The 24395-nt window shown below is 42.5% G+C and overlaps 1 protein-coding gene across 2 annotated transcripts in view; it reads right to left on the bottom strand.

Annotated features, from left to right (window-relative positions):
* Positions 1-1156: 1156 nt before the first annotated feature.
* LOC142759779 (tumor protein D53 homolog) overlaps positions 1157-24395 on the bottom strand; it is a 123605-nt gene continuing 100366 nt past the window's right edge. Inside the window, exons 5-8 of one of the 2 annotated variants that reach the window (XM_075862318.1) lie at positions 19023-19037; positions 14206-14244; positions 8234-8294; positions 1157-6132 (exon numbers count right to left, since the gene is read on the bottom strand). In XM_075862318.1, the coding sequence (XP_075718433.1) occupies positions 6007-6132; positions 8234-8294; positions 14206-14244; positions 19023-19037 (241 nt within the window). In that variant the 3' untranslated portion in view covers positions 1157-6006. The remainder of the gene's footprint in view (positions 6133-8233; positions 8295-14205; positions 14245-19022; positions 19038-24395) is intronic. The other variant, XM_075862319.1, reaches the window with a different exon arrangement.

Below are 24395 nucleotides of genomic sequence, written 5' to 3'. Positions count from 1 at the left end.
GAAGGCATTTTATTAACGGGTGTAGTGAGCATTTTGACCGCACAGGGTTTTTTTTTTCTATAATAAATGAATGCTCAGTGGATGGTGCAAAGTGAAAATTGCAAATTTCCACAGGTATGTGCCATTTTAGTGCACAATATTTTGTGCCCAGTTCATGCCACTGAAGACAAATACCTCAAACTGTTAAGCGAGTTCTCCCGGGTATGGCGATGCCATATATGTGGACGTAAACTGCCCGTTGGGCACGCTGTGGGGCTCAGTAGGGAGAGGCACCATTTGGCTTTTGGAGCGTGGATTTTGCTTAGTGGCAGTTCTGTTTGGGGTTTTGCTGGTATTTCAGTTTATTATGTGGCGGTATATGTAATCTGTGCGGAGTACATCAGGGGCATAATAAGAGGGTATAACAATGGGGATAAATAAATAATAATTCATAGATATGTTGCCGGTGTCGCACTGATAAATGGTGCCAGATCTTATCCGCTTTTGGACACTCTGCACATTTTGCATCGCCATATTCTGAGAGCCAGAACTTTTTTTTTTTTTCTCCACCGGAGCTGTGTGAGGGCTTATTTGTTGCGGGACAATCTGTAGTTTTCATTGGTACCATTTTGGGGTACATGCGATTTTTTTTTTTTTTTTTTTTTTTTTTTTTGATCACTTTGTATTTAATTTTTTGGGCAAGCAAGGTGACCAAAAACCTGCAATTCTGATGTTTTTTTAATGACAATTTTACTTTATTCTGCGGGTCGGTACGATTACGGCGATACCAGATGTATATAGTTTTTCTTATGCTTTTGCAGCGTCTGCACGATAAAATCACTTGTTTCAAATTTATTTTTTGTGTTACCAGATTCTGAGAGCCATTTTGGGGTACATGCAACTTTTAGATCCCTTTTTTTTTATTCTGTTTTGCGAGGGGTAGTGACTAACAAACAGCGATTCTGGAATCGTTTTTTATTAAAAAATTTTACGGTGTTCACCGTACGGGTGAAATAGCGTGATATTTTTATAGTTTGGGTCGTTACGGACGCGGTGATACCACATATGTGTACTTTTTTTTTATGTTTTTCTGTTTTTCCTATAATAAAAGACTTATTATAGGAAAAAAGGCTGTTAGTGTTTTTTGCAACTTATTTTTTTTTCATGAAACTTTATATTTTTTTTTACAACATTTTTATTAACTTGTTTGACCTTTTTTTTGTGTCCCACTAGGGAACTTGAAGGCATGAAGCCCTGATCGCTATTCTAATACACTGCACTACCTACATAGTGCATTGTATTAGAGCTGTCCGCTATTCACTGACAGCAAGCCTATTAGGCTTCGCCTCCCGGCGGGGCCTAATAGGCTTCCGTACTAGGAAGCGATTTTTAGGCTATGGTTGCCATAGCAACCATCGGAACACCCGCATGTGCCGATGGTTGTCATTAGCAACCATAGCGTGCGGTCTAATCACTTAGATGCAGCGATAGCTGCATCTAAGGGGTTAATCGGCCGGATCAGAGCCTAGCTCCGGTCCTGGCCGTTAGAGCACGATGTCAGCTGTGACAAACAGCTGACACCCGCGCCCGTGGCAACCATCGTGGTTGCCGACAGGCTACAAGACACTTCGATGCATCGATCGCGTTGATCGATGCATCGAAGGGGTTAATCGGCCGGATCGGAGCCTAGCTCCGTTCCTGGCCATTACAGAGGGGTGCCGGACATCTGATTACCGGCGGTGATAGCGCTGGCTCAAGCTGAGCCAGCGCCATCACATACCTTACGTCATGGAGCTGTGATTGGTCAGTCTGCTTTGACTGACCAATCACAGCGATCGCCGGCAGGAGACCGCTGTGAATGGTCCCCTGCCGTCTTACTGTGCCGGTCAACTGTCATAAACAGTTGATGGCACAGTTCTGTCACCTTGTCATTTGACAGGGTGACAGTTTTTAGCCAGGACGCACCGGTACGTCCCTGTGCCTTAAAGCACTTCAATTAAGGACGTACCGGTGCGTCCTGGTGCGTTAAGGAGTTAATGTGATTTGATATTGTGGTGATCTTGTGTGTTAGGGATAAACAGGCCTCACACACCCAAGCAGTCCGTTCCACTGAATTGTCTGATATCAAATTATGCAGCTTCTTTTGTAAAAACGAAAACATTTTAGTAATAAGTCAAGTCAATTAAAAAAAAAATTGTAAATATATAAAGCATTTTAACCCCTTAATGACCGGGCCATTTTGCACGTTAATGACCAAGGATTATTTTTAGTTTTTTCATGGTCGCATTCCAAGAGTCGTAACTTTTTTTTTATTCCGTTGACATAGCCGTATAAGGGCTTGTTTTTTGCGGGACGAGTTGTATTTTGTAATTGCACCATTTTTAGATGCTTACAATATATTGATTAACTTTTATTAACTTTATTTTAGGAGAGAATTGAAAATAAGCAGCTATTCCAGCATTAATTTTCACGTTATAAATTTACGCCGTGTACTATGCAGCGTAAATAACATGTTCACTTTATTCTATGGGTCGGCACTATTATGGGGATACCAAATATGTATAGGTTTTATGTTTTTCCTACGTTTGCACAATAAAAACCCTTTTAGAAAAAAATTACTTGTTTTTTCATCGCCGCGTTCCAAGAGCCGTCATTTTTTTATTTTTCCGTCGATGTGGCCGTATGTGGGCTTGATTTTTGCGGGCCAATGTGTAGTTTTCATTAGTACTATTTTGGAGTACATAGGACTTATAGATTAACTTTTATTTTATTTTTTATGGGGGGAATGGGAGAAAAGAGAGAATTCTGCCGTTGTTTTTTTGGACGCCGTTCATCCGGCGGTTTAATTAATGTGTTAATTTTATTGGTCAAGTTGTTACGATCGCGGGGATACCATATATGTGTATGTGTGATTTGTTTTGACACTTTTACTGAATAAAACCACTTTTTGGGCAAAAAAAGTAGTTTTATTTGATTTTGACTGTAATTATTTATTTTTTTTCTACGAACTTTATTTAACTGACTTTTTTTTTTTTAAGTCTCATCAGGGGACTTCACTATGCGATGTGCCAATCGCATATATAATGCTTTGGTATACTTAGTATATCAAAGCATTATTGCCTGTCAGTGTAAAACTGACAGGCAACCTATTAGGTCATGCCTCCGGCATCGCCTAACAGGCAGATGCTGAAGGCAGACCTGGGGGTCTTTGTTAGACCCCCGGCTGTCATGGAAACCCGACGGCGACCCGCGATTTGTTTGCGGGGGCGCCGATCGGGTGACAGAGGGAGCTCCCTCCCTCTGTCAAACACATTAGATGCCGCTGTCACTATTGACAGCGGCATTTAATGGGTTAAACTGCCGGAATCGAAGCGCGCTTCGATTCCGGCAGTTGCAGCAGGAGCCAGGCTGAGTATAACAGCCGTGCTCCTGCTGCTGATCGCGTGGGTACAGTGACAGTACCCGCGCCATCACAGGACGGATATATCCGTCCTCCTGCGCGAACTAGCAGCTGCTGAGGACGGACATTAAAGGAGTTAAAGAAAAAAAAATTGCCTACGAAGGTGTAGAGAGCCTTTAAACTACAAATGCCATATACTTGGAATAGTTTTGAATCCTCCAAGATCGGCTAACCTGCAAAAATTACTCAAGTCTAAGCTAGTCAGTATTTTTGGGAAACACAGTAAGGCCACTTACACACTGCAGTATTTGGAAGCCAAAACTAGGAGTGGATCTAAAACACTAAAGAGGTGTACATTTTTCAAGTATTCTTGTCCTGTCCGAAGATACTCCTGGTTTTGACTTTCGAACACTGATGCAATATTGATAGTGCCGTGTAAAAGTGGCCTGAAAAAAAGAATTGGTGAAAATAAGGGTTTATGAGTTCTTACATTCTCTATAGGAAAAAACTTGAGAAAGAAGTAACAGGTGAGTAAAAATTGCAAATTTTTGGCCTACACAGATTCCATGATATCTGGTGTAGAGAAAACACAGCATTCCATGTTTTGATTATATCACCAACATCCAAGCATTAGACTGGGTTCACACAGGCCGTCCTTGCTGTGTTGATGCGGGAGAAACATTTTTACAAGGAAAACCCAGAAATGTTGGCACACATACTTTATGATTGTATTCTGATGGTGTGATGGTGCTGTACTACGTCCGGATCTGGATATCTTGCCAATATTGATGGAATCATGAACTCTGCTATGTACTAGAAAATTCTTAAAGACAAAACCTGGTCATGTATGTGTTAGGCTGGCTTCACAATTTCTGGTTTTACAGTGGATTTGTGTTTTTCCTGTTATCTTAACCACAACAATATAATGCGTCAAAAATTGGCACTTCATCCAAAATGCAAAAGAAAGTCAAACAACTTCTGTTCAATTAGCTGAATGGAAAAATCAATTAAATGCTTGAGTTACTAGGGGGCAATTTTATTTTACCCATTAATGCTATGCATAACCTTGGTCCCTACATAACTCCTGTAATATTGCACTGTGTTATGTGTTTACTTAGGTTCTCTCTATCTAATAGTGCTGTACAGTTTTATCACAATGGTTTCAGATGTGTGACAAATATGCAATATTAAAGAGGATATGTCACTAGTTTAATAATGCCCTCTCTCCTAGCTAATCTAATAGGCGCCGTCACACTGATAATACTAGTGAAGATTGTGTCCCAAATGTTATTATTTTGAAAGTTACGAGCTTTTTTTCTAAATATTAAAATGAGCCTTTATTAGAGAAGTGGGTGGTAACCTCAGTGATTCTCCTGAGGTGGAGCTGCCTCACAGCCTCTGACGCTATACTATCAGCTCCAAGCTCCTTCACACAGTGTGACTAAAGCTGGGGGGAAGGGGGATCACTTCAAACAGCCATATCACGGGCTGTGGGCCACCTAGAACAGCGGTTCTGGTAGAATATGAAATAGGAGATTCTAATCTTTCATATGACATCAGGATCGCAGTTCTAGCTGCCCAACCGGAAATATCGCCAGTTAAAGGGAACCTGTCACCAGCATTTTAGCTATAAAGCCAGCAATACCTGGTGAAAGTGGGTGAAAAATCATTGTCATCTAAGCTATAAATATGTTCTAAGTAAGCGCTGTATCTTTTAGTATTCCATTTTTCAGTGGTCCCACGCCGTATGCAAATGAGCAGAAAAGAGTCAAATCTTCATCTGAAAAGAGTCAGATTTTCATTCCTCCAGCGTCTCAGAGTGGACTCCACCTCCTTCTTTTTGATTGACAGCTCCTTAGCCAGTCAGGGCCGGACAGGTGCCGGCGGTGGGCGGAGTTAAGAAGCTGAGTCCCAGAGGGAAAACGAATTACCATAAAAGGCGGGAAAAGTTTAAACGACTACATTTACTGACAGAGGAGGACTTCAGGAAAGAAGAGAACAGGAACGAATTCTGGACAGCTGCGTCCATTGAGGGGTCAGGCGAGTTTGACAGGTAAGATGTTGATGACAGGATCCCTTTAAATACACAGTTGGGATTGGAAGCAGTGTACTATATGATCACACTGTGTTGCTGGGCAGGGAAGGGGGGGAAGCTGTATGCTGATTGGGCAGCGTCCTACAGAAAACATTAAACCGTGAAGAGTGAACAAAGAGTCTCTTCCTATTTGGCTATTAGCGGCACATTAGCATATTTAGAAAAACGCTCATAACTTTGCAAATAATAAACATTTTTGAATGAAAATCACATTGTAGTTAGCAGCAGCAAAGCACCTATTAGATTAGTTAGGAGATGGGGGAATTGATAAACTTGTGACAGATCCTCTTTAAGGGACATCTGGAAGGGGGCAATTACTTTTTCACATTACTATATGAGTTCTTTCACAGGTTTTTAAATAGCAGCTCCAAGGTTTGACACGTTAATTTGATTTAAAACCAAGCATACAGCATTACCTTAAATGTAATAAAACAAAAACACTTGCTGTTTGACATAAAGGGTTTCATGACATGTTACTCTGCATGAGGAGACCTGTGATGACTAAGCAGCTATTACTTTTCAGTAGGTGCCATCACTGTAACTCTTCCTCCGCTTCAGGCAGAAGACTTCCAGCCAGCGAACTCTGGGCACTGGCATGAGCAGTAGAACTCAGAACCTCTTCAAAGCTTCCTTGAGTTTGATTTGCTCCTACTTTAGCCTATAGTCATGCAGGAAACAAAAGATTAGAATTATTTAGAAATTGAGTTGACCACAGTAACTGGTACTGCAGAGCAAAGAGTGAGGGGGGGAGAAAATCCATTGAAGTTTTCTCCGGTCCCAGCTGTATTCAGCAGGCTTCTCTTTAAGTACAGCAGCTCTAAGGCTGTGTTCACATCCGCGTTGACCTTCCGTTGAGGGGTTCAGTCAGAGGTTTCCGTCGGGTTAACCCCTCAACGAAAAGACAAACTGAAACCTTAGCTACCGTCTACCTCACCATTGATCTCAATGGTGACGGAAACTTTGCTATCGGTTTCCGTTTGTCACCGTTGTGACAGGGTTCCGTTTTGACGGAATTAAGAGCGCAGTCTAATAGGTAGACTATTAGATTAACCTAATTTGTTTGAAAACTTAGGGATACAAAACTGCCTCTTTTGTTTCCCAAGCAATATATTGAGTTATTTTTAGTAATATTTAAGTCAATACAGTCATAAAGGTGCATGCTATAGCTGGTGACCAAATTGAATCTTTCCACCACATTTCAATGTTAGACGTAACTATTTATTGTGCAAAGATGCATTGTTTAGACCTAAATTCTGTAGAGCACTGGAAAATGTTTCCTAGGCAACATTGAGATAGCTACTGCTTTCACATTTGGTACTGATAGAAACTGGGGAGGGAACCTCCAGCTCACCTTGACACTCCAGTGTGGTGTAGATTGTAGGCTGCGCTCGGGTCCTCGTGTCGGCACAACGGCAGGTTAACGAGCAAGGGAGAAGGTAGGATCCAGCGCTGGGTGCAATTAAAATGGATTTTCTTTTCCAAGTTTAATTGGAATGAAATTAAAAGGAAGTCCAGTTGCTTATAGTCCTGGGTGTGTGAAATGTGGAGGTGCGTGTCCTCGGGGGCCTACGCGTTTCGGACGACTGCCGCGTCCTTAAACAGCCAAGTTTAAGGACGCGGCAGTCGTCCGAAACGCGTAGGCCCCCGAGGACACGCACCTCCACATTTCACACACCCAGGACTATAAGCAACTGGACTTCCTTTTAATTTCATTCCAATTAAACTTGGAAAAGAAAATCCATTTTAATTGCACCCAGCGCTGGATCCTACCTTCTCCCTTGCTCGTCACATTTGGTACTACCTTTTGTATTACATTTCCTCTAAATCCATGCACATTTTCATACACCATCTGTCAGATGCTGATGTAGAAGCGGACAGCCTGCACCTTCAAGCTAATACAGTTTATACCGCGGCATGAGGGGGTCCATACCGCCAGCCCCCCCCCCCATGCCCGGAGGCTCCGCTAGAAGCATCGATGGGGGAATTATACTGTGTGAGGGCTGCTATAGGGGCATTATACTGCGTGGAACTTAGTTATGGGGCGTTATGTGGAGAGGGCAGTTATGGGGCGTTATACTGTGGGGAGGGCAGTTATGGGGGCATTATACGGTGGGAAGGGCAGTTATGGGGAGCATTATACGGTTGGAAGGGCAGTTATGGGGGGGCATTATACTATGGGGGGCATTATACTGTGGAGGGCAAGTATAGGGGCATTATACTGTGTGGAGGCAGTTATAGGGGCATTATAATGTGTGGGAAGCACTGTGGGGGCAATATAATATGTAGGGGCAGTTTCAGGGGGTACATTATATACAGCAGGCTTGGGGGATAAATATTAATTCAATGGCGTAGCATGCAAATATCGGTGTGGCCTAAATAAGCATTCAATAATCGTAATCGAGGTTACGTGTTCAATTAATTGTGATTTTGATTTAGGTCATAATTGCCCAGCCCTAATTTGAACCCTATTTATATAAAAGGATTGAACCTATTTAATGCTTGGTTGGTTGACCGCATTGTATTACAATTGTATTGTACAACCTTATAGTTGTACGAATTAGATCTTATTTCCATATGGTATTTGCGACATCTAGGTTTAAACAGTTAATATTACTAGTTACTCAACTCCGCTTCAAAACTAAAAGGGTCTACTCAATCACCATGTCCGAGATTTATACCAGGTTATGGGTACAACTAGAATTCAGGGATTTAAAGGTCTTTCTGTAGTACAAACCTAAAACCGTCATGATCGATTTTACCTTCAGTGTCGTCACTGTATTCTCAACTCGCTCTTCAAAGGACTTGAATGTGGGAGAATTCCTGGTTGGGCAAAATAAAATAAAAATCTCAATTTTTTTAAATTGAAATTTAGTGATTGCAGTTAAAAAAATAAAATAATAATAATTTTAACGTTTTGCATTATTAGAAAATAGTTCTACAATCCATGTCTTTCACAAAGTATGACTATATATAGCGGGAAACCGTTGCCATTCTATGATCCACATTAATGCGTCAACATCTCAAAATATTTGTGTGCATTTTTTTCCTGTGGGTTACAATCTTATTTCTATAATTTCGTTACGGTGTGTTTTCAAGAAACCCTTTTTTCGGAGGAATACTAGACTAATGTGGTAGCTCGTCTTTGTGTCCCGGTCTTCAGAGGACATTGGTTTGTCCGGTACGACATGTTTGGTGGACACATATAAAGTTATAAACCATGTCCATCTACTCCGAATTGCCTACTGAAGAAGCACTTTACTAGGTTACTAGTGTTAGGGTACTTTTACACGGCCCGACGTGGGCCGTGTAAACGAGTGCAGAGCAACGAGACCGCTCATTGATCGGTGCTCGTTTGCTCCTTTCACAAGAAGCTAGTATGGGGACAAGCGCTCGTTTCTACGATCGCTCGTCCCCATACATTTCTATAATGTTGGCAGCACATCTGCCTGTTTACATAGGGAGAAGTGCTGCCGATAATGATTTGGGCATTTAAAGCAATACAATTGGCCGATGAACGAGTGTATGCTTACACAAAGCAATTATCGGGAACGAGCGTTCTGTGGACGCTCGTTTGCCCGATAATTGGTTTGTTTAAAAGAGCCCTTAGCACAAGATGATAATAGAAGAGAACAATATACAACCTTCTGTGTTCAGACCATCCCATACCATTCATCTTAGGCTGATATCCGTTTTGTTTTTTTATGAGTTATGATAAGTAGACTTACAATATGGAAACACCAACGAATCGACAATAATAGACAGCGAGGGCGTCCGTTTAACTCTTAAGCATTATGCACAGTGGTGAATAATTTTTAGAGAACTTAATAAATGTTAAGTATTTTATCTTTAGCAGTATATTTTATTACCAACAGGTGAAATGTTAAAAGAATAATGATCTAGTGTTTTTTTGCTGGTCTTGCTGCATAAATTCTTGTGGCAGTAGGTTAGAAGCGGTCTTAAATAAGCCTCGATAAATAAAAGTATTTGGCACACAAGGTTGTAGTTAGAAGAAAATCTTGTTTAATTAGGAATATGCCAATGACTTAGTGTGACGTTTCGTTCATTATGACCTTCATCAGGCACTGTAGACAATATGGATAATTGTAAGAAAAATATATTGTCTACATATAAATATATGTCAAAACATAGTATAATAAACATGAACGGTACCATCACATGTACACAGACGTGCCTAAGCCGTGGCAACAATTGCCATCAAGTTTAGATAAATCCAAATAAGGAAAATCAATAGCAAAGAAAGCATGAAATAAAGTTTGATTACAGTTGGCAGAACCAATCTGTATATGAAAAATATAGATTTCAAATGTGCATAGTCAGTCAGGTATCCAACTACAGGCACATGGTTATCAGAAATGTCACCGCATATAGTGGTATATTGCACCATATCCAGTACATGGGAATAGGTGAAGAGCAATATCTCAGATAACCGATTAAGGCCCCATGCACACGACCGTGCCCGCAATCACGGCCCGCGATTGCGGGCACGGCCGGCCGCCACTGACAGCCGCATTTTCGTGCCGTGCTCCCATACAAAGTATGGGAGCACGGCCCGCGAAATGCAAAAGAACGGACATGTTCCATAATTTTCGGAACATTTCCACGGCACGGACACCCTTCCGTAGCGCTACGGAAAGGTGTCCGCGTTCAATGAAAGTGAATGGGTCCGTTTTGTGCGGTTGTGTGCATGGGACCTAAGGCAACATAATGATCGATAGAGATCAAGTGTAGACAAGGCAATAGTACCTGGTAGTATGCAAACTGCCAGGTACTATTGCCCTGTATACACTTGATGTCCATGTAGTTGGATACCTGACTGACTATGCACATTTGAAATCTATATTTTTCAATATTTGGTTCGGCCAACTGTAATCAAATGTTATTTCATGCTTTTTTTGCAATTGATTTTCCTTATTTGGATTTATCTAAACTTGATGGCAATTGTTGCCACTGCTTCGGCATGTCTGTGTGAATGCTATGGTACTGTTCATGTTTATTATTCTATTATACTAGGTTTTGAAATGTATATATATTTATATGTAGACAATATATTTTTCTTACTATCATCCATATTGTCTCTACAGTGCCTGATGAAGGTCATAATGACAAACGTCGCACTAAGTCATTGGCATATATCTAATAAAACAAGGTTTTCTTCTAACTACAACATTGTGTGCCGAATACTTTTATTTATCACGATTGGGTTGGGACCCTATTCGTGCACCAGACAAGTCTAGTGCAATCTGAACCACTACATACTTAAATTAAGCCTCGTTTACATCTGTGTAGGAGGCTCCTTTATGGGCCTCCGTCGCAGATATAACCAACATTACTGGAGACAATGGCACAGCATACTGCGCTATTATCTCCGGTAAAGCCACGGACAACCCTGTAATAGTAAAAATGTGTTTCTATTGTACTTAATGTGCTAAAAGGGTCATTAAACATTCAGTTTGGTTAGTGCAGACACAAATATCAAGCAGTAAAAAATACTTTGGGCTGTTTCCCCAAGGAGGGGTGAGGAGCATCTCCTTGACATTTTCAGGGACACATCTGGGTGTATCATACAAGTAATGTATGCATGTTTTGCTTATCTTTTAGTTGTAATTTGATATTATGATTGGTGACCAGCGCCCAATGTTCTAAAATCGACTCCAATTTTGTTAAACAATAAAAGAAGGGTGTTGAGGGAGTGTCCTTCAGACTCCACCAGATCCAGAACTGTGTATCTGTCTTGCTGAAGTAGACAGCTGTCCACTTATACAATTGGGAACACTGGGTGTACTGATTTGATAGCGTTTGTCTATCACCTAACCTTTGAATTACTCGAACACCACTCACGGAAAGCTGACAGAACCTATTAGGCTGGGTTCACACGACCTATTTTAAGGCGTAATAGAGGCGTTTTACGCCTCGAATTACGCCTGAAAACACGGCTCCAATACGTCGGCAAACATCTGCCCATTACTTTCAATGGGTTTGCCAATGTACTGTGCCGACGACCTGTAATTTTACGCGTCGCTGTCAAAAAACAGCGCGTAAAATAACAGCCTCGTCAATAGAAGTGCAGGACACTTCTTGGGCCGTAATTGGAGACGTTTTTCATTGAATCCAATGAAGAACAGCTCCAAATTACGTCTGTAAAGGACGCCCCGCAAAACGCGAGTACGAGCAATTACGTCTGACATTCAGGACCTGGTTTCTCCTGATAACAGCTCCGTAATTTCAGACGTAAATGCAGTTCTCGCAGTGCACATACCCTTAAAGTCAACGAGTTACGTCGACTGTCGGTGGTGTCCGTTGTGCAATGGAACCATTGCTTCCGACATTCCCTTGTTCTGCTCCTCTGACAGAGCAGAACAACAGAATGTAACAACCCAGGTGTGAACATAACCTTAATAAGGTATAAAATATAAATGTTGGTAATGTTTTACGTAATGAAAAAGCTACAGCATGCATTATTCTAATTCGGTTATTGCTCTGCACATTTAACATGAGCCAATATTGAAAAAATGTTTGCCTAAATACCAACTGTAACCTTTCGTAAAAGTGTGAATGCTTTTTTGATTGCAGTTATACTACCATTTATTCAGGCGGCATATCTGTTCTATATATATTTATCTTCTATGCTGGAGGTTTTATGGTAGATTTATAGTGTACAGTAGATGTTATCTTTCAAATTAAGACTACTAATATTAAGTGTGAATACCATTTGGCCCTCTAGAGTACTAGCAGATCCACCGGTGGGTCCTGGTGCTGACACAACAATGGGACCCACATTTGGAGCTGACTGAAAACAATCACTTACTACTTTGTATGAGTTAATTCACAAATAAGGTCAAGATTGGTTATTTTTTTATATGATCTGCATGTGTATTTACAGCAACAAAGATTATGATTCAATTCAAAGTTGCTTTGCACATGTTCTGTATAGATGAAGGTTGGACCCATGGAATCATTTCCTCTGGTGGGCAAAAGGAACCACTGTCCAACACCATTTGCAATTCACATCATCAACAATGAGATTGAATGGACTCTGGTATATAAATTACCGATATGTATATAGTGCTAAATCTATGAAACAAAATGATTAGAGGACTATGGTAGAGGGTATTCATAATGTTTTTTTTTTTATTCCATTTGGATGTGCTGCATATGTCATATATGTTTGTAATGGCAAGAAAATGCAGCGCAAGCTGTATGTCTAATCTCAAATGGTCATTCTAGTCAGCGATGCCCAGGCCCGAATGTTCACAAGGTATAGTGTGGGCACTGACATCATGTATGGTTACACCAACTTGGCTTTTGCATGGCTTTTCTTTCATTGCTTAATGATCTTGTTTCCACAGGAAATGAAACATACAGATTACAATTATGTTGTCTAATACTGTGGAGGTGAATGGTATTATTAACATGTATTTTTGTTTGATCACTGAAGCAGTGTTGCATAGTAATTGTTTGCAAAGGGTTGTTTATTGCGTCCTATTGTCTGAGTTAAAGAGGCTCTGTCACCAGATTTTGCAACCCCTATCTCCTATTGCAGCAGATCGGCGCTGCAATGTAGATAAGAGTAACGTTTTTAAAAAAAACAAACGAGCATTTTTGGCCAAGTTATGACCATTTTTATATTTATGTAAATGAGGCTTTCTAAAGTACAACTGGGCGTGTATTATGTGTGTTACATCTGGGCGTGTTTACTTCTTTTACTAGCTGGGCGTTCTGACGAGAAGTATCATCCACTTCTCTTCACAACGCCCAGCTTCTGGCAGTGCACAGACACAGCGTGTTCTCGAGAGATCACGCTGTGACGTCACTCACTTCCTGCCCCAGGTCCTGCATCGTGTCGGACGAGCGAGGACACATCGGCACCAGAGGCTACAGTTGATTCTGAAGCAGCATCGGCGTTTTCAGGTAAGTCGATGTAGCTACTTACTTGCAAACGCTGATACTGCTGCAGAATCAACTGTAGCCTCTGGTGCCGATGTGGCCGACACGATGCAGGACCTGGGGCAGGAAGTGAGTGACGTCACAGCGTGATCTCTCGAGAACACGCTGTGTCTGTGCACTGCCAGAAGCTGGGCGTTCTGAAGAGAAGTGGATGATACTTCTCGTCAGAACGCCCAGCTAGTAAAATAAGTAAAAACGCCCAGATGTAACACACATAATACACGCCCAGTTGTACGCACATAATACACGCCCAGTTGTACGCACATAATACACGCCCAGTTGTACTTTAACTGTAAACACGCCCAGTTGTACTTTAGAAAGCCTCATTTACATAAATATAAAAATGGCCATAACTTGGCCAAAAATGCTCGTTTTTAAAAAAAAAAAAACGTTACTCTTATCTACATTGCAGCGCCGATCTGCTGCAATAGGAGATAGGGGTTACAAAATCTGGTGACAGAGTCTCTTTAAGCTGTTTTTAGAAGATTGTGTGTCGGTGAGTTGCGGGCTGAGAATGTACCTGCGCAACAGAGCCAAATTAAGTTGAAAACACTGGCGTATTGAACAATGCAGTCTGTTCTTATTTACAGACACAATCATATATTCACCACTTCTATAATCTAGTTGTGTTTTCTTTTAGCTTCTCACTTTCCAAATCAGTGAGCAGACAGATTCAGAAGCCAGGAATATATTTTATTCTTAGGTTTGACTTCAGCACAAGTGGAATACAGATGTTAATACAATAAAGCTGGAATGATGTAATTACCTCATAGCTGGCATACTTATAGAGTGACGGATTGAATAGCTGCCATGTGAGGGCATTGTGGATAGAAAAAAAACAGAACGCACTCATAAATTTCACACTTTTGCCATTTTCTTGAAACATGCAGCATGCAGATAAATGACAATTTATATAGGTGCACAGTAAATGGTTGGACAAGTCTTCTGATAGCTAAACAAAATTATATTGCTACAAAAATATAATGGAACATCTGATAGATGCTGTAAACGCAAAAGAAAAACCTCCATCAAATGTCTCCAACAGTTTTTGCTCACTCGAGCTCTTCTGCCGTCGATCGATGGGCGTCTCGGTGCTCGGACCTCAACTATCAAAACTATGTCAAAAGTTTAACTGTACACACAATTGGTGACATAGGGGAATATTTATTAAGACTGGCATTTCATAATATACAGATCACTTGAGTCAGATGCACCTAATTTATTAAGAGGTGCTTGCCTTTTATTAAATTCAGACGAATCTCTGGCTCTCCGGGCGCCTGAAAGGGAAATCCACTATAAATTACACCAGTTTCTGCATTATAAGCCTCTGCCAGGGGTTTTGCTGTCAAAATAATGAAAACCTTAAGGGAACCCTGACGACTCCATTAGAAGACAGTGGGGGTCGTCATTTGGCTATGCAACACATGCAACTGTATGTCAATACAGCTGTATATGTCTGCCATTGACTTTCAGTGACAGGTTAAAGAGAACCTTTCACCTCCCCATACATCTGCAGCAGGTAATGGGCAGGGCTGCACAAACCCTGGGGCACTTGACATTTTTTTTCTACCTCCCTCCGTTGTTTAGATATCGGCGCCGTTATATTTGGTGCCCGATATTTAAATAACTCCCTAAACTGTCAACGGGGCGTGTACTGGCAAGGGAGCGTGTTACTATGGCTGTGACACTATCCAATCAGATATGGACAGTGTTACAGCAAGAGCGAGGAGAGAGTGTGTGTGTGTGTGTGTGTGTGTGTGTGTGTGTGTGTGTGTGTGTGTGTGTGTGTGTGTGTGTGTGTGTGTGTGTGTGTGTGTGTGTGTGTGTGTGTGTGTGTGTGTGTGTGTGTGTGTGTGTGTGTGTGTGTGTGTGTGTGTGTGTGTGTGCGCGCGCGCGCTCTCTCACTCTTCAGCTTTCAAGATCAGTCTTCTGCCAAACTGGCAAGGGGGCGTGTCACTGCTACAGACAGTGTAAGAGCTGTGGAGAGGAGAGGGTGCATGCGCGCTCATCTATTCAGCTCTTGTGAGAGACAGTCTTGTACTTTGTCTGCCGAACTAGCAAGGGGGCGTGTCACTGCTACGCACAGTGTAAGAACTGGGGAGCACTTGCACTCCCCGTAGCAGACACACGCCCTCTTGCCAGTTCGGCAGACAATGTACAAGACTGATCTCGCAAGAGATGACAGCGCGCATGTGCGCTCTCCTCTCCACAGCTCTTAGGCCTCATGCACACTTCCATCACCGTTTTAGCGGCCGTTTTTGATGGATCCGTGTGTCCTTTTTTGTTTCCGTGTGCACTCCGTTTCCGTTCCGTGTTTCCGTTTAAAAAACGGATGTGAACTTCACTTGAACCTGTCACATGTCCCAGGAAACACCCATAGAAAGGTTACAAGAAGTTTTTGGTGCTGTTTTCTTAGCTTTCAGAGCATAGAGAACAGTTTGAGAGGACTCTGCTTGGCTTACTTTGGGTTTACGGGTCGTAATTACGACCCGAAATAGCGGGCCCATAGACTTCTGTTAGCCACGGGCACCTTCCCGTTTTCTCACGGGAAGGTGCCCGAGCCGTTAAAAAGCTAGAACATGTTCTATTTTTTTATTTTACGGGCCGTGCTCCTATACTTTATAATGGGAGCACGGCTCGGAAAAACGAGCGGCTGCCCGTGGCCGGCCGTGCCCGGCCGTGCTCATCTCCTGAAATACTCTGTGCTGCCTTAAACTCTGTGGACAGGTCAGGATCCTGTTTCTTTTAAATGCTGCTGGGGAACCCGCTCGATCCACGATATAAGGCTGCGCTACTGTGCAGTATTTAAAAGAAACAGGATCCTGACCTGTCCACAGAGTTTAAGGCAGCACAGAGTATTTCAGGAGAGGAGCGTGTGATTGGCTGCAGAGGCTGCGGCAGCCTGTGATTGGCTGCAGAGGCTGCGGCAGCCTGTGATTGGCTGCAGAGGCTGCGGCAGCCTGTGATTGGCTGCAGAGGCCGCGGCAGCCTGTGATTGGCTGCAGAGGCCGCGGCAGCCTGTGATTGGCTGCAGAGGCGGTCACGTGACGAGCGTGACCGCCACTACAGCCTGTGATTGGCTGCAGCGAGCGGCGACATGGATGAAACGTCATCGCTGGAGGCCGGACAGGAGGAATGTAAGTTTGAACGTATTTATATATTTTTTTTATTACATTAAAATTTTATTTTCCGCGCGCCGAGCATGGTACTGTCAAGGTTGCTGAAAGAGTTAGTGCAGCCCATTAACTCTATCAGCACCCTGGACAGTACCATGCTCGGCGCACGGAAATTACAGGTTCGGTCAGAACTAGTTCGGTCCGAATCGAACTTTTTAGTGAAATTCGGCGAACTAGCCGAACCGAACTTTTCATAAGTTCGCTCATCTCTACTATAAACAATACAGAATACAACTGTGCAAGGTCTACGCTACCCTCTGACACACTTGAAACTGCGCAAAGTCTATACCGGTCAGAATTTTGGGATTGCAAAGCACATGTTATAAGACAGCAGGTCAATGCGAAAATAACATTACTGTGGGTGTGTAAAGTTTACCTACTGAGAATGACATACAATGGAACAAAAGAAAAGCATGCTCAGAAAACAAGCAGTGCAATGTGTGCATTTACTTACTTATTTTGTGACGCTGGGCACTAGTTCCCTTCTGCCATCTGCGTGTCAAAAGCTCCTTGGCAAGCTCCTCCCACGCGGCGTCCTTTTTATAACGGTCGTGGTAGCATTCTGTGCGCGTATCCCACAGTTCTGGGTGATCCTGCACCAATGCTATCATTCTTTCCACATCCATCTTCAGAACTGACTGGCTACTGTAGACTGTGAGTCTGTGAACTTTGTCCCACCCAGCCGTTGCTATGGCAACGGATCAGTCAAAAACGGACAGCACACGGAAGCCTTCAGTGTGCCATCCGTTTTTTTCACTGACCCATTGACTTCTATGGGCCACACGGTCACTGAATCACTGAGCAAAGTAGGACATGCTCTACTTTGCACGGAACGGAACAACGGATCCGTTTAAATAACGGAAGTGTGCATGGGGCCATTGCAATGAATGGGTTCAGGGTGCTATCGGTGACAAAAACGGATAGCACCCTGAAGAAAAAAACTGAAGTGTGCATGAGGCCTTACACCGTCCATAGCAGTGACACGCCCCCTTGCAAGTTCGGCAGAAGACTGATGTTGAAAGCTCAAGAGAGAGAGCGTGCTCTCTCCTCGCTCTTGCTATAACACTGTCCATATCTGATTGGACAGTGTCACAGCCATAGTAACACGCCCCCTTGCCAGTACACGCCCCGTTGACTGTTCAGGGGGTTATTTAAATATCGGGCGCCGAATATAACTGCACCGATATCTAAATAACGGAGGGAGGTAGAAAAAAAAATTTGTGCAGCCCTCCCAATACATGCTGCACTCAGCTGCACATGTTTGGGGAGGTGAAAGGTTCTCTTTAATTGTCTTTCTATAAAATTTGCTCTATGTGTATATGTCATAGGGAAATTACATTGTGAGCCCTATTTGATACAGGGACTGGTATAAGTGATGGCAATCTCTGTGCAGTGATGCAGAATTTGTTGGTGCGAAATAAGCAATGGAAAACAAATCAAACATTATAAAAAAAAATTACACATTTTATTTTTGCATCGTTTTTGTTGCTTAACAAATGTATCATTCTGATATAGCCCATACATGCTCTGTGAACAGAGTTTAGAAACAAGAGGTGGCAAATTAGGTTTCTTGTAAGCATGAGGCCTACAACTAAGATTTTCATGTATCTATACTTCTGTACATCCTTTTGAGGGAGGGAGAGTGGAGTATTGACAGGTCCACTACAGCATTAAGAGTAGAAACACACTAGGCGGATACGATGCGTGAAAGTACACAGCGTATCCGCCCTGGTAGCCATAGGTAATTCCGTCCGAAAAGCCGCACCAAATTGTGGTGCAGTTTTTCAGGGGGCATGGCCACCGTGGAAATACTGCAGGAATAAAAAAATAAAAAATAAAAGTTTATACTTACCTGGCCGTATTCATGGCGTCCCTCTCTTCTGAGCGTAGCCCGGCCTCCTGGGATGACCCCTGTAGTCTATGTGACCGCTGCAGGCTTTGATTGGCTGCAGCAGTTGCATGGGTAAGTATGAAGCTTTTTATTAATTTCAAATAAAAAATATATTTTCCCTCACTTGCCATTTTTGCTGCGGAATCGCAGCATTTTCGCCAAAAGAGTCGCAACAAATAGCTCTTTCTTGCGTTTTTTACCTCCCATTGAATTCAATGGGGAAACCCGGCAACAGAAGAGTAGCGATTCTGCAGCACAAATTGGCATGCTGCGGCTTAAAAACAAAAGCAAGGCAGGTCAATTTATGATCTTTTTTGTGGTCAGATTTTTTCCACTGTGTGTGGATGAGATTTGTTCAAATCTGACCCCCACTGCTGCTACTGTAATACGCTGCAGATTGTTCACAATGAAATCCATTGCGGAAAATCCACAGTGTTTCCGCCTAGTGTGTTCCTACCCTAAAATATTACACTTTTTACAGATTTGGTAGGAGACATTCTTATTGTAACTTCTTACCTAATAGAGTGTGATCTGCAGCATAGGAAAGAAAAGCATTAAGTGTTATAAAAGTTATGAGCAATAACCCCATGAAAATCCACTTTTCTTTGAGCATACAATTCTTTAGCACGTAAAACTCTGGATTCTTCAGGCAATTTACTTTTTTTTTCAAGTGAATTTCTTGTTTTTTAAATGTATTTAAATATTTGAAAAAATTAAACTTACTAGGAAAGTATGACATTGATTTTTTTTCACAATTAAACATTTAAATATTATGTACATTGATTAGTGGGAACAGACAGTCATTCGTCATTTTAATTGTATTTGGTGCCAGAATAAGAAGATATGGATTGGGCAAAAATGTAGTTCTACAAATTTTTTTAATTATAACCCAATAAACGTCAGGAATAATGAATTCATATTAACATAATTGCCATTGGAATTCCTTCCACAGATAAATGATTGATTCGGGATGTGTAAAGGATCTGCCAGACACAGCTTCTGTGTCGACGTCCGTGGGTAATTTGACTGCACCTGCTCCTAAGTCTGAGAGAGTGACTCCATCTTCTACCACTCAGGCTGGCAGGCTTAGGAGTGGGAGAGCCTATCACAGCCTGGCCAGACGGTGCTAGCTCCCGCCCTCGGCCTATTTATACCTGCATTTCCTGCTCCTCCTTTGCCTGTGATTCTCCTGTTTCCTGGCTCTGCTGCTGCTGCTTGAACTATTTGTCCCTGCTTCATATTGACCCTGGCTTTACTGACTACTCTCCTGCTCTGCGTTTGGTACCTCGTACACTCCTGGATTGACTCGGCTCGTTCACTACTCTTGTTGCTCACGGTGTTGCCGTGGGCAACTGCCCCATTTCCCTTAGCTTCTGTGTACCCTTGTCTGTTTGTCTGTCATGCACTCATTGAGCGTAGGGACCGTCGCCCAGTTGTTCGCCGTCGCCTAGGATGGGCCGTTGCAAGTAGGCAGGGACTGAGTGGCGGGTAGATTAGGGCTCACCTGTCTGTCTCCCTTCCCCGTCATTACAGGATGTATGGATTTTGATAAAATAAATTTGGATGCCTAATTTTGAATGAACTTAAACCTATAAAAGTATGTTCGTACCTACATAGGAACAGTTAGGGTATGTTCACACGGCCTATTTTCAGACGTAATTCGGGCATTTTACTACTCTAATTACGCCTGAAAAAACTGCTCCATTACACCTACAAACATCTGCCCATTGCTTTCAATGGGTTTTACGATGTTCTGTTCCCACGAGCTGTATTTTTACGCGTCGCTGTCAAAAGACGGCGCGTAAAAAGACACCCGCATCAAAGAAGCGAATGTCACTTCCTGGGCCGTTTTTGGAGCCGTTTTTCATTGACTCCATTGAAAAACAGCTCCAATAACGTCCATAAAAAACAGATCAGAAATACCCATAAGGGCATCAGCACCAAACCGCTATGTCCATAATGTGATTTTATGGTAGCGCTACTATTTATCCACTACTGGCTTTGGCTAGAACAAAAACAATGCCCAAAACTGCGTGTGTCGTCCTGGCCTAAGATAATGTGTCTAAAAATATGTATTATAATATCCTACTGTTTTGTGGCTACAGCTCCTAAACCAACCTGTGTGTCTGTATAGTTACAGATTACAAACAAACCATGTGTAGTCTGAAAATTTTGTCGTGTCTATCTAAATAGGGGGCAGATAGAAAACCGTATGGGTGAAGGATTAGACGGCACAGGGTTTGTTTGTAGTCATAACCATGAAGACATGTAGTTCTGCATAGGAGCTGTATACACCAAACGGTAGAATATCTTTAATAAAAATTCTTTGCAAATTGCTTCATTTATTATTTTAAATGCAATTGAGCAATCAAATATTGGTTGCAAACAGGGCAAAAATTAGCTGATGTACGATCGCCTCTTTTATGCGGCTAAAAGAATAGCAGAGAACAGGCAGATATGCTGCAGACATGATGCAAATGCATGGGGACGAACGATCTTGCTGGTTATAGGTGGTGAACATGGGCAAATATCTACCCATGTAAAACCACCATAAGACTTTTATAGGAAGTAAGAATGGCGATAACGCTATAAAGTCCTAATTAGTATAGAAGGTGCCAGTGTAAAGGGGTTAACACTAATCACCTATCCACAGTATAGGTAATAAGTGTCTAATTTCAGGTGCCCCACTGCTGGAACCCTCAATGATCACAAGAACAGGGGGGCGCAGGACCCCTATCCTTGTGATTTGTGGGACCTCCAGTGATCAGACACTTATCACCTATAACCTATCCACAGTATAGGGGAAATTTAACTCCAATTTACTTTTGTCAGTCTTTTTCTGGTACAAGTAGAAAATCCTGAAAACTGTTTTGTAGAAATCCTGCAGAAAATTCGGGGGTTAATTTCCTGCTGATCTGTTGTATTTCAATGGCCAACCTGGCAGGGTTTAGCAAAGGGGTGGGGCTTTGTTATTTCTACCACTTCAGACAGGGCAGAGGGGGAGGATCCTACTGCAGCCAGTTGTATTATACCCAGACACAGGACGGTGAGGAGGAGGGGAAAATGGCTAATGTCCTGTGACACATACACAAGAATTATTTATATACAGTGCATTCGGAAAGTCCCTTTCACTTTTTTTATTTACATTGAGGCCTTGCGCTAAAAGAAATACAAATTTGAGTTTTCTCCCATTTTGCACTCAATACACTATAATGACATAGTGAATATTGAGAATTTTAGGAATTTATTAAAAATGAAAAACGTAAAAAAATGTTGCATGGGCATAAGTATTCAGCCCCTTTGTTATGACACTTCATATTTAGCTCTGGGGGGCCTCTCATTTCTTTAGATCATCTTTAAAATGTTTCTACACCTTGATTGGAGTCCACCTGTGCTAAATTCATTTAATTGGAACAGCCAGGACTCTTCCTTGAGCTGGCCGCCTCACCAAACTAAGTAATCGGGCGAGAAGAGTCTTGATAAGGCTTCGTTCACATCTGCGTCAGGGATCTGTTCAGGCGTTCCGTCTGAGCTTTCCATCAGGGGAACCTATGAACGGAACCCTGTCTGAAACAATGCATCGCCATTGATTTCAATGGTGACAGATTAGATGCAAATTGTTTCTGTTTTTCTCTGTTGTGCAAGGGTTCTGTTGTTTTGGCGAAAGCAATACCGTAGTCTACTATGGTGTTGCTTCCGTCAAAACGACGGAACCCTTGCACAACGGAGATAAACTGAGAACATTTGCATCGGATCTGTCACCATTGAAATCAATGGCGATGCAAACGGAAACCCATGGTTTTCGTTTGTTTCCGTCAGAGTTCCATTCATGGGTTCCCCTGATGGAAAGCTCAGATGAAACGCCTGAGCGAAAACTTGACTCAGATGTGAACGAAGCCTAAGAGAGGTGGAGCTCTGGCTGAGCTTCAAAGATCCTGTGTGCAGATGGGAGAAACTTCCAGAAGGGCAACCATCACTGCAGCACTCCACCAATTTTGACTAGTGGCCAAAAACAAGTCTCTCCTCTGTAAAAGACACATGAAAGCTCATCTGTAGTTTACAAAATAAGGACTCTCAGACTGTGATAAACAAGATTCTGTGGTCTGGTGAAACCAAGATTGAACTTTTTTGCCTCAATTCGGCCACTTTTCAAAAAAATGCGAGTTGCTAAAAAAACGGCTGAAAATCAGGAGCTGTTTTCCCTTGAAAACAGCTCCGTATTTTCAGGCGTCTTTTTAGTAAGTGTTTGCACGTACCCTATGGGTATGGTCACACGGCCTATTTTCTGCCGTTTTTTGGGCCGTAAACGGCCGGAAAATTGGAAACAGAACGCCTCCAAACATCTGCCCATTGATTTCAATGAGACAAACGGCATTCTGTTGAGGGGCCGTTTTTTACGTGGCCTGTTTGAAAAACGGCCGTGTAAAAACGGCCGCGAAAAAGAAGTGCAGGACACTTCTTAGGACGTTTTTGGAGCTGTTTTTCATTGACTCTATAGAAAACAGCTCTAAAAACGCTGTGAAAATTGTGGGTGGCTTAAAAAACGTCTGAAAATCAGGAGCTGGATTCCCTTGAAAACAGCTCTGTATTTTCAAACGTTTTTGAGTTTGCGTGTGTACATACCCTAAGGGCGGATATACACGAACGTGTAATACGTCCGTGTAACGCACGTGCTTTTCACGCGCGTCGCATGGACCTATGCTAGTCTATGGGGCAGTGCAGACTGTCAGTGATTTTTGCGCAGCGTGAGTCCGCTGTGTAAAACTCACGACAGGTCCTCTATTTCGGCGTTTTTCGCGAATCATGCACCCATTGAAGTCAATGGGTGTGTGAAAATCACGCATGCCACACGGAGGCACCTCCGTGGGACGTGCGTGATTCGCGCAACAGCAGTCAAACTATGAATGTAAACAGAAAAGCACCACGTGCTTTTCTGTTTACAAAATACAAACAGAGTGTCATAATGATGGCGCACCATATAATCATGACACACGGAGTTGTCAAGTACCATTTGCGCGCGCAAAACGCCTTGTTTTTTGCGCGTGCAAAACGCACACGCTCGTGTAAATCCTCCCTAAGCGTCATGTATGTATGAAACCAGGCACTGCTCATCACCTGCACAATACCATCCCTACAGTGAAGCATGGTGGTGGCACCATCATGCTGTGGGGGTGGTTTTCAATTGCTGGGACAGGGAGACTGCTCAGGGTTGAGGGAAAGATGAATGGAGCAAAGTACATTCTTAAGGAAAACCTGATCCAGAGTGCTCTGGACCTCTGACTGGGCCAAAGGTTCCCCTTCCAGTAGGACGATGACCCTAAGCACACAGCCAAGACAAATCAGGAGTGGCTTACGGGCAATTCTGTGAATGTCCTTGAGTGGCCCAGCCAGAGCCCTGACTTGAACCCTATCGAACATCCCTGGAGAGACCTGGAAATGGCTGTCAACCGATGGTCCCCATCCAACCTGACAGAGCTTGAGAGGATCTGCAGAGAAGAATGGCAGAAAATTCCAAAATCCAGGTGTGCAAACCTTGTGGCATCATAGCCAAGAAGACTGGAGGCTGTTATTTCTGCCAAAGGTGCTTTAACTAAGTACGGAGTAAAAGGTCTGAATACTTATGTCAATGCAATATTTTAGTTTTTCCATTTCAATAACAGTTAGCAAAGATTACTAACATTCTGTTTTCACATTGTCATTATGGGGTATTGAGTGCAGGATGATAGCAAAACTTGATTTTTTATTTTAGCACAAGATTTCAACATAACAAAATGTGAAAAAATTTGAAGGGTCTGAAGACTTTGCAAATGCATTGTATGTCTAAGGTCTTATTCACACGAACGTGTTAAACGTCTGTGTGTCGGCCGTTGAAACAACGGCCGTCACATG

This window comes from Rhinoderma darwinii, chromosome 4 (genome assembly GCF_050947455.1).
Source record: "Rhinoderma darwinii isolate aRhiDar2 chromosome 4, aRhiDar2.hap1, whole genome shotgun sequence".
Classification (NCBI taxonomy): Eukaryota; Metazoa; Chordata; class Amphibia; order Anura; family Rhinodermatidae; genus Rhinoderma; species Rhinoderma darwinii.
Note: the sequence above shows the minus strand (reverse complement) of the source record. Positions and strands in the feature narration are given on the sequence as shown.